Below are 13,900 nucleotides of genomic sequence, written 5' to 3' on the forward strand. Positions count from 1 at the left end.
AGTCATGGCCCCACATCCATCCCTTCTGACACCAACCCACTCTGCCTACCTCAAGCTCTCACCTTGTTCCCCAAAGGGCCTTTCAAAGTGTGTTCAAATGTGTGTTCATTACGTGTGTTCAAATGTGGAGAAGGGAACCTGGGTGATTTGGGAGAAGCTGGGATTCATCATAGTAACAGTTTGAGCACAGCAGGACTGGTCCCCAGTACCCATCAAGAATGGGAGAGAAATGTCAAAATAAACATGAGAGAAGAAATAATGAGATGGAGCAGGGTTTCTTATTGGCAGTGAGGGTATTTATTGAGGGTTTACAGGGTACAGGGAGAAGAGCCGGGATGACATGGGTGAGAGGGGAGACCCCTCCCCTGGGATCCTGCAGCTCCAACCCCCAGGGCTGGGGTGGCGGCCCAGGGCCCTAGGCACATTCTGTAGGGGCCACTGTCTTCTCCTCGGTCTTGCCATCGTGAGTGACCAGGCAGCTGTACCTGCTGTGACTTCTTCACTGGTCAGCTGTCAGGCTCAGGTAGCTGCTGGCCACGTACTTGCCATTGCTCTGTTTCAAGGGCTTGGTGGTCTCCACGCCCTGGGTGATGGGGCTGCCATCCGCCTTCCAGGCCACGGAGACGGAGTCCGGGTAGAAGTCACTCCTCAGACACACCAGTGTGGCCTTGTTGTCTCTGAGCTCCTCAGAGGAGGGTGCGAAGAGAGTGACAGCGGGAGTGGCCTTTTCCGACCCCGTGTGGTGAGAGAGGTGCAGGATATGACAGGCTCAGAGTCCACTGTGGGAGCCCCTGACTCAGGGAGAGAGGAGAGGTCTGGGGGTACTACGTCCAGCTGTGTGAACCTTATTCAAGGGCTATTGGCCTGAGAGCCCTCTGTGTAAGGGCAGGTGCAGATGTTTTCACAAACTCATTATCTGCTCTGAGAGCCCCAGAGCCTGGCCTGCCCCTCACCTTCCCCAGCCCTCCCGGGGCCCTGGTGTCCCTCACACACATTTACCCTCTGCTGTGGCCTCTGGATCCTTCTGACCTCCTGACAGGGCCTTTCAGGTTTACCTGTTCCCTCAGCCCATGGGGTGAGGTCTCAGACTCTCCTGTGAGGTGTATGTGGGGGATAATTCTGACCTTGGTCTTCTCTCTGAGGGACTCTGGACACTGTTCTTTAGGTCCCTAGAACTGTGTCCTGGGGCCTCTTTCTGGGATAAGAGCCTGAGAAAAGGAGGGGCTGATGGTGCCTCTATACTTTTCCTGGGTTTCTGTCCCTCCACAGTCTCTGCTGGTGTCACCCCACCCCAAGGGCACTTGGTCACAGCAGCAGAGTGTTCACACTGTGGACTCTGACCTCTGTCTCTGGGGTCTGTGGGTGGGATGGCCTGAGTCCTGGGAGGCCAAGGGACCACTTTTCCCCAATATCCTCCTTCCTGATAACTTTCATCTGAACTCTTGTGCCCAGATCCTTGTCCCCTCCTCTTTCCTGAAGATTCCCTGTACTCAGGCTGGCTTAGAGCTCAGTCATGGGAGCCCTGAAGCCATCGGTCCCCCCACATCCTGAGTCTCTCTAGTCCTTGACTGTGTCTCACAGACTAGGGGTCCTGGCCCTGACCTCAGCACTGTGCTCCTCAGCTTTCTCCCTGACGGTGAAAGGCAGGACCTTCCAGGGTCTCCCGAGCGGTCACTCCCTCCAGGCCCCTTGTTCCCTCTTCCCGATTAAATGGGGCCCAAGTGACCCAGAGACAAAGCTGACAGGGGTCCAGGTGGGACAGGACAGAACAGAACAAGTCCTAGGAACCCAATCTGTCCTGACAGACTGACACACACATGGAGAGAGACTCCCTCAGACGGACAACCAGACAAGCAAATGGGCAGTCCCAATGTCCGATCAGGTCACACATCAGGCCCTCTGGCTCTGAGGTGACACGGGAAGGATGGAGACATGCGGGGCTCTGAGGGGAGGGTGCTGTCCCCAGAGCTGGGTACAGAGAGAAGCTTGACCACAGGCAGAGACAAGACACACAGAAAACAGTAAAAGGAAAAACATTGCCTGGAACCCAGGGTAGGGCAGAGCAGGAGGGGGAAGGAAAAGAGACTCACTTGTGACGGTCAGCTGGGTCCCTCCGCCGAACACATCACACTGTGACAGAGGCTCATACAAAAACCTCTGCCTGCGGCCCCCCATCGCCTTGTGCAGCTGGGGCATTGGAAACCTGGTCACTGCACCAGGTGGCATCTGCTCGGCAGGCAGACCCGGGGCCCCCACCCTCCCCTCCCAGATAACAGGACAAGTGTCATCCTGTGACCAGCCACAGGATCCGAGGACTCCCAGGCTCCCTGAAGAAGTTGGTGTCTTCAATTGGGTTTTCCCACAGACCACGGGTCAGGAACAGGAATGACTACATTGGAGGGCATTTGTGTCCCTGAGCAGGGAATTACTATGGAAGGGGGTGGGTTTTGCTGAGCACAGTTGGCACAATTGTGATCCTTGGTGAGACCATGGGGGGACAGGAGGATGTCTTCCTCCACTAAGGGAAGGCAGGTTTCCCTGGAGGGCTGTGCCCTGAGACCCTTCCCATGACCTCAGCCCAGAATCTGAGCATGCGAGCCCCGCCTATCCTTGGATGGTTTTGCTTGTCAAGGGCATGGCCAGGGAGCCCTGACTAGTCCCTGCAGTGCAGGGTTCCCAGCCTCATCCTGCAGCGGGACTTGGGAGCCTCCCCTGTGGCTCATCCCTGCCAGAGACAAGAAGGAGAGAGGAGGACATGGGATGTGTTGTCACCCCAGAAAGCAAGCGCCATGGACGGCCCTGGGGTCAGGAACACAGACCCAGGCGCCTCCTGAACTGCCTCTAGTCAGTGGCAAATGTCCATTTTACAGCCCCCTCATCATCACCAATGTGGCTGGTCATCATCCATCATCAGTAAATGATGAGGGCACTCCAGTCTGTTGTGTCCACTTTGCACACTTAGTAACATATCTCTACATTAACTCGTCTGTATCTTTCCAGCTCTCACCAGCACTGGGAGCATTACTTGCTCATCGTGGGAGGTGGGCAGGCATCTGGCTCATCTCTGTGCAAAGTGGTTCCTTCCTGGAACCTGCAGCTGCAGGGCCCTCCCACGTGGCCTTGTCACCACTCAGGAGCAGGACACGAACTCATCCCTCCTGATTCCTGCTCCTCCCTCCCATCTAATGTCACTACATGGATGACAACACGGCTCCAGTTTCTTTCCAGGAAGCAGAAGTGCCCATGTCCAACTTGAATGCTGTTTAGCCTCTCCATGCCAGAAGCACTTTGGGGATAGAGCCTGTCAGCTCTAGCTCAGGGCGACTGAGGCTGCCCCGACCCTGGGAAGGTCCTGGAAGCAGCTCCTCCTCCTGCCTTGCCAGGTGGTCTGGGAGGTTCCTAGGGACTATGGCCGGCCTCACAACATGCGCACCCATCACCCTTCCATCCTTGTGGGAGCCTCATATAACAAACAAAACACCAGAAAATAACAACAGCACCAACAGAAAACTAAGTAGACATATCATGGCATTCCTGAAGGATTTCATGAGACCCAGGTTATTTTTTTATGTTGACAAGTTACTGATGATTTCTGTGTACGTGTGATAATATTTATTTGTTGGTCTAATCTTTCGAGGCCAGACATACCATATTCACAGGGGAAAGCATACCTTGCCGGAAATTACCTTCTACTTACTAAGGAAGGTGTCCTTCTGTGGTGGGGAGGAGGAGGGGGTTGGGGGGTGGCTCCCATTATACAGATTTACTTGTGTCTCAGGGCTGTGAGATGGACTATGAAGTTCATTATCATGCCTGTCTTTCCTTAGTTGGAGGTTCCAAGTTCCCCACACTCTAAACATGCAACACAGTGAGAGGACATCTGCCTTGGGGCAGCAACTGGGGTGCGGGGATAGGTTCCCTGCCATTGTGCCCAGCAGGGCTACTGTTGATCTGGCCACAGGGCATCTCAGTTTGCATCTCCATGACAAGGGCTCACACAGGTGCTGTTGACACCAGCGCCCTGGAGACTCTTTCTAATTCAGAGCCAGAGTTTGGGCAGGAGTGGCTGTGATGAGCATCAGGAGGGCCCCCCTCTAGGCCCTGCTGTGCCTCCAGAGCCCCCTATCCTGGCAGATTCTGCTCCTGTCCTGTCTGTGCCACACTGAGAACACTGAGAGGGCAGCTCTCTCCTCCCTGATATGTTAGGGGCAGAGACCACTTGGTCTGGGAGCCCGGGGGCACAGAGGACCCACAGGATGCTGGGAGAGTCCACCTCCAGGAGGCTGACCCGGTGCATTGTCAGGACCCCCGCAGTGACTGTGTCTCTGACATCAAACAGTAGGTGCAGAGGGGTGGGGACCAGGAGCCACAGTGAGCAAGGGGGGCAGAGAGGTCAGGCCAACAGGAGAGTCTTTATATGCTGAGTCCCCTCGGAAGCCCTACATTGACAAACCCTCAGTCCACACTACTCTGCTGTGACCTGGTGTCACTCGGTGCGACCACTCCTGAATTTCATTCACACTTAGCCTCTCCGACAAGCTATGGGTGCTCCTCCCATCCTGGGGTCTGTGCCTTTTCCCGTTCACCCGATTTCCCCATTCCGGCCCCTAATGCAGGCGGAACATCTTTGGCCTCCATCCACAAACCATAAACTCAGTGGATCACAGGCCTGACTTTAGTGATCCAGACTCCTCAGGATTCAGATTCCGGATCCAGGCTAGTGGTATCCTTGAGCCTAGTCGTGGCCCCACATCCATCTCCTCTGACACCAAACCACTCTGCCTGCCTCAAGCTCTCACCTTGCTCCACAAACTGCCTTTCAGAGTGTTATGGGTGGTCAACGTGGAGAATGGAACCTGGGTGATTTGGGAGAAGCTGGGATTCATCATAGTAACAGTTTGAGCACAGCAGGATGATTCCCAGCACCCACTGGGAACATGAGAGAAATGTCAAAATAAATATGAGATAAGAAATAATGAGATGGGGCGGTGTCTGTGGCTCAGTGAGTAGGGCGCCAACCCCATATACCAAGGGTGGCGGGTTCATACCCGGCCCTGGCCAAACTGCAACAAAAAATAGCCGGGCATTGTTGCGGGCGCCTGTAGTCCCAGCTACTGGGGAGGCTGAGCAAGAGAATCACCTAAGCCCAAGAGCTGGAGGTTGCTGTGAGCTGTGATGCCACGGCACTCTACCAAGGGTGATAAAGTGAGACTCTGTCTCTACAAAAAAAAAAAAAATAGAAAGAAAGAAATAATGAGATGAAGCAGGTTTTGATAGGCAGTGAGGGTATTTATTGAGGGTTTATAAGGTGCCAGGGGAAGTGCCAGGATGACCTGGGTGGGAAAGGAGACCCGTCCCCTGGGATCCTGCAGTTCCAGGCCCCTGTGGCTGGGGAGGGGGACTGGTACCCTAAGCACATTGTGCAGGGGACACTGTCTTCTCCTCGGTCTTGCCATCGTGGGTGACCTGGCAGCTGTACTTGCTGCGACTTTTCCACTGGTCACCTGTCAGGCTCAGGTAGCTGCTGGCCGCGTATTTGCCATTGCTCTGTTTCAAGGGCTTGGTGGTCTCCACGCCCTGGGTGACGGGGCTGCCGTCTGCCTTCCAGGCCACGGAGACGGAGTCCGGGTAGAAGTCACTCATCAGACACACCAGAGTGGCCTTGTTGGTGTGCTGAGCTCCTCAGAGGAGGGTGCAAAGAGACTGACGGTGGGAGTGGCCTTGGGCTGACCTGTGGGGTGGGGGAGGGGCAGGATAGGACAGGCTCACAGTCAGTCCATTGTAGAAGCCCCTGACTCAGGGAGAGAGGAGGGATCTGAGGGTACCAAGCCCAGCTGTATGCACCTTATTCAAGAGCCATTGGCCTGAGGGTCCTCCCCTGAAGGGTAGGTCCAGATATTGTCAGAAACTCCTTATCTGTTCTGAGAATCCCCAAGCTTGCCCTGCCCTCCACCTGCACCAGCCCTTGCTGGGCCTTGGCATCCCTCACAGACAGCTGACTCTCTGATGACCTCCTGACCAGGAGTTTCAGTTATCGTCTGTCCCCTCAGCCAACGAGGTGAGGTCTCACACTCTTCTGTGCCATCTGCGTGGGGGACTGTTGTGACCTTGCTTCGCTACATGAGGAACTCTGTGGTCCTTGTCCCTTGGGTCTGTTTTCCCCAGACCTGTATCCTGGAGACTCTATGGGTCACAGCCTAGGAGGAGAGCTGCAATCTGCTGTTCCTTGTTTTCTGTCTCTGCACAGTCTCTGCTTGGATCACCCCTCCCCCTCCACCATGTGCACTTGGTCACAGCACCAGAGAGTTCATGCTGTGCACATGCACTTGGTCACAGCACCAGAGAGTTCACTCTGTGCACTATGCTGCATGTCTCTGGATGGGATGGCCAGAGCTCTGAGGAGGTCCAGCGATCTTCTTCCCCCAAGATCCTCCCTCCTCATGACCTTTGCCTGAACTCCACTGCCCAAAGCCTTCTCCCCTCCTCTTTCCTGAAGGTTCCCTGAGTCCCAGGCCAGCTCACAGCTCTGTGCTGGCAGCCCTGAGGCCCTGGGTGGCCCCCACCTCCTGTGTCCCTCTTGTCCTTGATCCTGGGTCCCTCAGGACTAGATTCCTGGCCCTGAGCCTGGGAACTGTGGTCCTTCCAACATCTCCCACGTGGAGCTATTGCTATTTACCTCTTCCGCATTAGATAGGGCCCTAATGACCCCACAGAGTCACCTGGTCCTAGCTCGGCCTAAAGGCGACCATCAGAAAAGAGCCATGTCCCACAGCCCCACCCTCCTGGAGAGATTGACTGACAGACAGAGATTCACCCAAACAGAAAACCAGGCAAACCGACTGTCCAGTCTGACCAGATAACCACGACCAGCACTCAGGCTCCTCGGCCGGAGGACCGGGTTGAGGAACGTAGGGGTCTGACCGGGGTGGGGGGAAGGATCCTTACTCCAGAGCTGGATCCAGGGAGAAAACTTGACCAGAGCCCAGACAGAGCACAGAGGAAATAGCAAAACCAGCAGATAAGTGCCCCAAACCTGGGGAAATAGGGAAAGAAGGGGAAGGAAAGACTCACCTAGGACGGCCACCTTGGTCCCTCCGCCGAAAATCCTACACTGTGTCACAGGCTCATACAAAAACCCCTTTCTTGGTTTCCCCACGGCCCCCACCTGCAGCTGTGATGGAGGGGGCTGGGCCACTGCCCCTGGGGACATCTGCTCAGCAGGGGCACCACATGACCCCCAACCTCACCCCACACATGGCTTCCTCTGACCAGGGACTCCCTAAAAAAATCAGTATCTTGGATTGGATTTTCCCAAGGGCCTCATGCCAAGAACAGAAATGACTTCATTGGAGACCATCTGTGTCGCAAGCAGAGAACTTTTGTGGACGGGGATAGGTGGTCTCCCTGCAGCACACTTGACACATCCCTGATCTCTTGGTGAGACCGTGTGGTGACACAAGGGTGTCCTCTTCCACCCAGGGAAGGCAGGGTTTCCCGGAGTGCGGGGTCCTGGGACCCAACCCTGACTCCAGGGCTTTTAGCCCCTCGGTTCCTAGAGTTTTCGTAGTGGAAGGGGTCTAGCAAGCCATTCCTATATGTCCCCGTGGGAAGCGCTGACCTAATAATCCTCCAGGCTGACCTTGGAGCGTGCACTGTGTCCCCTCAATCTGGTCTCCCGTCGGTGATTCAAGGGTGTGGTGCGTGCCTTCACCTCCTTGCAATGAGACACATGAGGGAAGGGCTCGATGGTGGGGCCCAAATATTAATACATCTTCCTGCTGGGGCCCAACAGGATCAGGGGCTGATCCCAGGCCTGGCCCTGGAAAGCGAGATGAGGGGGTGGAACACATCGTATATGGATCCCAGAAAGAAAGAACTGGGGGATAAGCCGAGGTCATGAACATGCACACAGTACACCCCAAACTGGTTCTAGCTGGACAAATGTCCATTATTGCTGGCCTCACGTCATCAGCAATTTGCCCACGTATCTTCACCAGTAAAATATAATGATGGCGGATTCAAAGACTTCCATGTCACACACTGATGGTACCCGTCTGTGTGGTTCTTACGTCTACTGAATTCAATTCAGCACGATAAGTAAGCAGGACTTACTGACCCTGGCTGTGCCCTTGTACTTGCTCATCTTCCTGATTCTTTCCTAGGGCACGGAACATACCCCTGGGGGTTTAAGTGCAGTGCACTGCAGCCCTCAGGACAAGGCCCTGCACTGACACTTCCACCCTCCTCACTCCTGCTCAAATGACTCAGCAAACATCACTAAAAGATTGGCAACCCGCCATGGGTGCCTTTGCTGGAAGCACCTGACCTTCTGGTGATGCACTTTTGGGAATGTCCGGCCTGAAACCTATGAAGTCTCTTGAGGCTAGAAGCACCTTGCAGGAAAATCAGAAGCAGACAGGTCTGGTCGGCTCTAGCTCGGGCAGGCCAGGGCTGCCCTTGACCCTGGGAAGGTCCCAGAAGCAGCTCTCAGCGCCTGGGGCTCCTGCTTTGATGGGAAACATTAGAGCGATCTGGGAGATTCCGCACTTTTCGGCAGGCCTAGAAACACGTACACCCATCGCCCCGTCCAGACCTTGTTGAGGCCTCTTATTACAAGGGAAAACACAAAAATTGACAAAAGCATCAGCACACAAGGAAGTCAATACACCATGGTATTTGCACAGGACTTGCTATGTCCTGGATTATTGTTTTCTCTAAAGGAATCACTGATGATTCCTACATCTTTGAGATAAGGAAGTCTTTGAATCCGCCATTTATTTGTAGGTCCATATCTTACCAGAAAATACCTGCAAGATTTACAGGTAAAAATGTATGATGTGTGGAATTTGGTTTTCAAAATGAGTCAGAGAGGTCTTATTCTGCTGCGGGCAGGTTAGAACTGTGTGTCGATTGTTTTTTTTATGTGGCCTTGTTTACTATTCCTCGCTCTCCTTATCTTTGTTCTCAAAGTGACCCACGATAGAAACTTGTAACACATTAAAAGGGGTCGGCCTTGGAGCAGCAGCTGAAGATGGGGGCCGCTGGGACCGTAGGCAGCGAGTCTAATGATTGAGCCCTCCAGAGTGAGCCTTCGCCTGTATAACACGGGCACAGGCAGGTTCTGTGCACGGAGAACCCTTAAGCCTTCCTCTAACTCAGAGTCTGGGCTTTGGGGAAGGTGTAGCTATGAAGGAGGTCCCCTTTCTCAGGCCTGTTGTGACTGTGACTCCAGGACTCTCTGGAGCCACGAGAGTGTCCATACATGAGAAAGGACACGAGCCCAGGTACAGAGAGGACATCAATGATTGTCCAGGACAGCAGAAGTGCAATCAGCCCTCACAGGCTCTGTCTGTGGCCTGTCAAAGTTGCCCAGTTGCCTTCTCTGATGTGCAAGAAGCCGGGACAGAGGTTCCTGAGGGTCCCTAGGGCACTGGGAGATGGACAGACTCTCTCCACGATCTCCTCGCCTATGGTCAGGGCACCTGGGGGTGAGTGTGTCCCTGACTCCAGGCAGCAGGTGCACGTGGAACAGGGGAGGCTGAGCCCCTGACCCAAGGGGAGGCAGCGGGATCTGGAGGGCAGGAGGCTCTGAGGTGCTGAGTCCCTGTAAAAGCCTGATTTGACTTAATCCTCAAGCCACCATCACCCCCTGTGACCTACTGTCACTCGGCTTGACAATTCCCAAATTCCACTCTGAGTAAGCCTTCTGGACAAGCAAAGCGCTGGCTTGGTAGCTTCTCTCACCTGAGCAATTTCTCCATGCCCTCCTCTCCCCTTGATGGAGATTGCATATCCCCGGGCTCCATCCACAAACCACCCTTAAACTCAGTGTATCGCGGGCCTGACTTTAGTGACCCATATTCCCCAGGATTCAGATTCCACCTCCAGGGTAGTAACCTTGAACCTAGTCATGGCACCACATCCTTCTCATCCCACACCAAGCCCCACTGCCTGACTCAAGCTCTCACTGTATTCCCCTAACTGCCTTTCAGATCCTTATGGGTGCTGAAAGGTGGAGAAGGGAACCTGGGTGATTCGGAGAAGCTGGGATTCATCATAGTAACAGTTTGAGCACAGCAGGTGGGTCCTCAGCATACACTGAGAACATGGGAGAAATGTCAAAATAAACATGAGATAAGAATTGATGAGATGGAGCAGGTTTGACTGGCAATGTGGGTATTTATTGAGGGTTTATAGGGTGCACGGGGAAGTGCCGGGATGACCGGGGTGGGAGGGAAGATCCCTCCCTGGGATCCTGCAGTTCCAGGCCCCCGGAGCTGGGGAAGGGGGCTGGTACCCTAAGCACATTGTGCAGGGGCCACTGTCTTCTCCTCGGTCTTGCCTTCGTGGGTGACCTGGCAGCTGTATTTGCTGCGACTTCTCCACTGGTCAGCTGTCTGGCTCAGGTAGCTGCTGGCCGCGTATTTGCCGTTGCTCTGTTTCGAGGGCTTGGTGGTCTCCACGCCCTGGGTGACGGGGCTGCCGTCTGCCTTCCGGGCCACGGAGACGGAGTCCGGGTAGAAGTCACTCATCAGACACACCAGAGTGGCCTTGTTGGTGCTGAGCTCCTCAGAGGAGGGTGCAAAGAGACTGACGGTGGGAGTGGCCTTGGGCTGACCTGTGTGGTTGGGAAGGAATGGGAGCTGTGAGGCCTGCTGTTTACCTTTTGAACCCTTGACGTGGGCTGTAAACAGAAGTCTAGGACATCAAGCTTAGATCAGGAGACCATGTTCAGGATCTTTGAGCTGAAGGGTCCTCAACAGGGGGCTGGTTGCAGGTGTTGTCACGAACTTCATATCTGTCCAGAGAAGCCCAGAGCCTGGGCCTGGCCTCACCTGTCCTCTCTGGGCCTTGTCCTCCCTTGCACACAGCTAACCCTCAGCTGTGGCCTCTGGTGCCTTCTGACATCCTGACAGGGCCTTTCAGGCACTGTCTGTCCCCTCAGCCCATGAGGTGACATCTCACACTCTCCTGTAAGGTCTAAGTGGGGAACAATTCTCCCTCTTAGGGACTCTTGGGTCTTTGTCCTTTGGGTCTGTTTTGCCCAGACTATGTCTGCGGGTCTTTGTATGGGGTCAGGGTGTAGGTGTGGTAGGAAAATCAGTGCCCATCTGTTGTTCCTGGGTATCTTTCTCTCTAGCATAGCTGGTGGCCCTCCTACCCCGAAAGGCACTTGGTCATAATACCAGAGGGTTTACCCTGTGGATTCTGCCTTGTGCCTTGTGCCTCTGGGATTAAGAGGACCAGGGACACCTTCCTATCTTCTGATGATCTGCACGTGACCTCCTGTGCCCAGAGCCGCCTCCTCTCCTCCCTCCTGAAGGTTCCCTGAGTCCTAGGCTACGTCAGCACTGGTCCTGGCAGCACTGAGGCCCTCCGAGCCCCCTACCCACTATGTCAGACTGAATCTGTCCTGATATAGACAGACAGACAGGACAGATACAAGCACAGATGGAAAGACCCACCAACAGACATACTGACAGATAGTAGGGTTCCAGTAGGTCACCCATCCCTATGGCCTGGCTTTGGAATTAGTGAGGCAGGGTTGAGGCAGGCAGAGGTCCGAGCAGGGAGCGGAGGGGTCCTTACCCTGGAGCTGCATCCAGGGAGAAAGCTTGACAAGACAAGGTGCAGAGTAAACAGCAAAAGCAGCAGCAAGGTCCCCCAAACTGTGGGAAGAGCAAGGGAAAGAGGGGAAGGAGAGACTCACCGAGGACGGCCAACTTGGCCCCTCCGCTGAAACCCAACACAGTGGCACAGGCTCGTACAGAAACCCCCGCCTGGGTGCCCTGTAGCCCCCACCTGCAGCTGTGATGGAGGAGGCTGGGCCACTGCCCCAGGGGACATCTGCTCAGCAGAGAGGCCACTTGGTCCCTACCGTCACACTTCAGGTAACAGGGCAAGTGATTTCTTGTGTCCAGAAGCATGCTCCCTGGAAACCCTGGCTTTCTGAGAAAGTTGTGTCTTGGATTGGATTTTCCCAAAGGCCGTGTGCAAGGAAGAGGAATAAGTTCATTGGAGGGCATTTTGTTTGTGTGGAGGGCTATAGGTGGTCTCTCCTCAGCAGACTTCACACATTTCTCCTCCCTTGATGAGACCTTGGGGTGGCACAAGGATGTCCTCCCCACACTCAGCAAGGGCAGCTTTCCCAAGAGTGCAGAGACGTGGGGCCTCATTATAACTCCAGGCCTGACAGGAGGGCTGTGAGCCTCGCCTTTCCTGGGGTTGTCCTTTTAGCCAGGGTCCTAACCAGTGGGCCTGAGGCCGGTCCCTTAGGAAATGCCAGCCCCATCCTCTAGTCCTCATCCTTGGTAATGTCCCCTGTGTCCCCTCAGCCTGGTCTCATGTTGGATGGATCAGGTGTGTGGTGGCTGCCATTGCCTGTTCCAATGAGTGATATGAAGCCATGACCCCACTCTGGTCTCCCAACAGCGCTTCACATAGAGGGAAGCCAGATCAAGGCTTGGTCCAAGAATGGGATGTCACAAGGTAGAACATATTGTCACCACAGAAATCAGGAGCCATGGAAGTCCCTTGGGGTCACACACATAGCCAGGGGCTCCCCCAAGAGACTCTAGGTGGACGAATGTCCAGTATTTACAACCTCCTTCTCGTCACCCCTGTGGCTGTGTGTCTTTATCAATCAAGTATGATGCCAGTGAATTCAGATTCAGCTCTCGAGACATTTGACACCTTTTTTCTTTGTACATTTTTATTCGTTTTAATATAATTTTTTATTTATTATTTTTCAAGACAGAGTCTCACGCTGTCACTGTGGGAAGAATGCTGTGGCATTTATCACAGCTCACAGTGACCTAGAACTCTTGGGCTTAAGCAATCCTTTTGCCTCAGCACCTCTTGACCACAGGTGCCCACCGTGACACCTGGCTAGTTTTTTTTTGTTTGTTTTTTTTCTTTTTCTGTTTCTTTCAGTAGAGATGGGATCTTGCTCTTGCTCAAGCTGGTCTCCAGCTCCTCAGCTCAAGGAATCTACCTGTCTGAAGCCTCCCATCCCTTCTACATTTTTAAACTGCCATCTAAAAGTTCTTTTTTTTTTCTATGAAAAGGTTCCAGGAGTCTGCTTTAATTCAAATACAGCTTCAAGTTGTGATGTTAACTGTTTATAGTTAAAAGACTCAAGTATCAGGCGGCGCCTGTGGCTCAGTGAGTAGGGCGCCGGCCCCATATGCCGAGGGTGGTGGGTTCAAACCCAGCCCCGGCCAAACTGCAACAAAAAAATAGCCGGGCGTTGTGGCAGGCGCCTGTAGTCCCAGCTGCTCGGGAGGCTGAGGCAAGAGAATCGCGTAAGCCCAAGAGTTAGAGGTTGCTGTGAGCCGTGTGACGCCACGGCACTCTACCGGAGGGCGGTACAGTGAGACTCTGTCTCTACAAAAAAAAAAAAAAGACTCAAGTATCACTTTTATTGAACAGTATACAAAACAAAAGGGGTCACCACGTGCCAAGGAGAAACAAGACCAAGCGCCCCACCAGGAAGTACTTTGTTTTTCTTAGAAAAAAAATTCTGGACAGTAATAGTTCACAACACTTCAAAAAATTTACTGGCTGAGGTTTTTAGGAGTTGGGGATTCAAATGGTGATATCCTGCTTTTATAAATGGATGGCACAGGTCATAAATGTGAGACTTTTGGCTATTAAGCCAGTTTGACACCTTTTTTTATTTACTTAACACAACTATGTTTTTTAGAGTTCACCACGATAGTAAAAATCACTTGTTCACCCTGGGAGGTGGGCAGGGCACTGGCCCATCTCTGTGCAAAGTGTTTCCTTCCTGGAGTTAGACACCTGCTCCCGATGGAGGACCTGAAGCTGCAGGGCCCTCCTCTCATGGACAAGCTCACCCTCAGGGGCAGAACGTGAACTGCAACATCAACCGGCTTTA

At 53.8% G+C, this 13,900-nt stretch overlaps 1 protein-coding gene and 1 pseudogene across 1 annotated transcript in view; both read right to left on the reverse strand.

Annotated features, from left to right (window-relative positions):
* Positions 1-5,268: 5,268 nt before the first annotated feature.
* The window catches only part of LOC128583500 (immunoglobulin lambda constant 1-like), an 87,126-nt pseudogene continuing 78,494 nt past the window's right edge, over positions 5,269-13,900 (reverse strand).
* Positions 10,171-13,900, reverse strand: part of LOC128583485 (immunoglobulin lambda-1 light chain-like) — a 69,265-nt gene continuing 65,535 nt past the window's right edge. Inside the window, exon 4 of the mRNA XM_053587689.1 lies at positions 10,171-10,618. Within this exon, the coding sequence (XP_053443664.1) occupies positions 10,299-10,618 (320 nt within the window). The 3' untranslated portion in view covers positions 10,171-10,298. The remainder of the gene's footprint in view (positions 10,619-13,900) is intronic.

Source organism: Nycticebus coucang, chromosome 4, assembly GCF_027406575.1.
Source record: "Nycticebus coucang isolate mNycCou1 chromosome 4, mNycCou1.pri, whole genome shotgun sequence".
Classification (NCBI taxonomy): domain Eukaryota; kingdom Metazoa; phylum Chordata; class Mammalia; order Primates; family Lorisidae; genus Nycticebus; species Nycticebus coucang.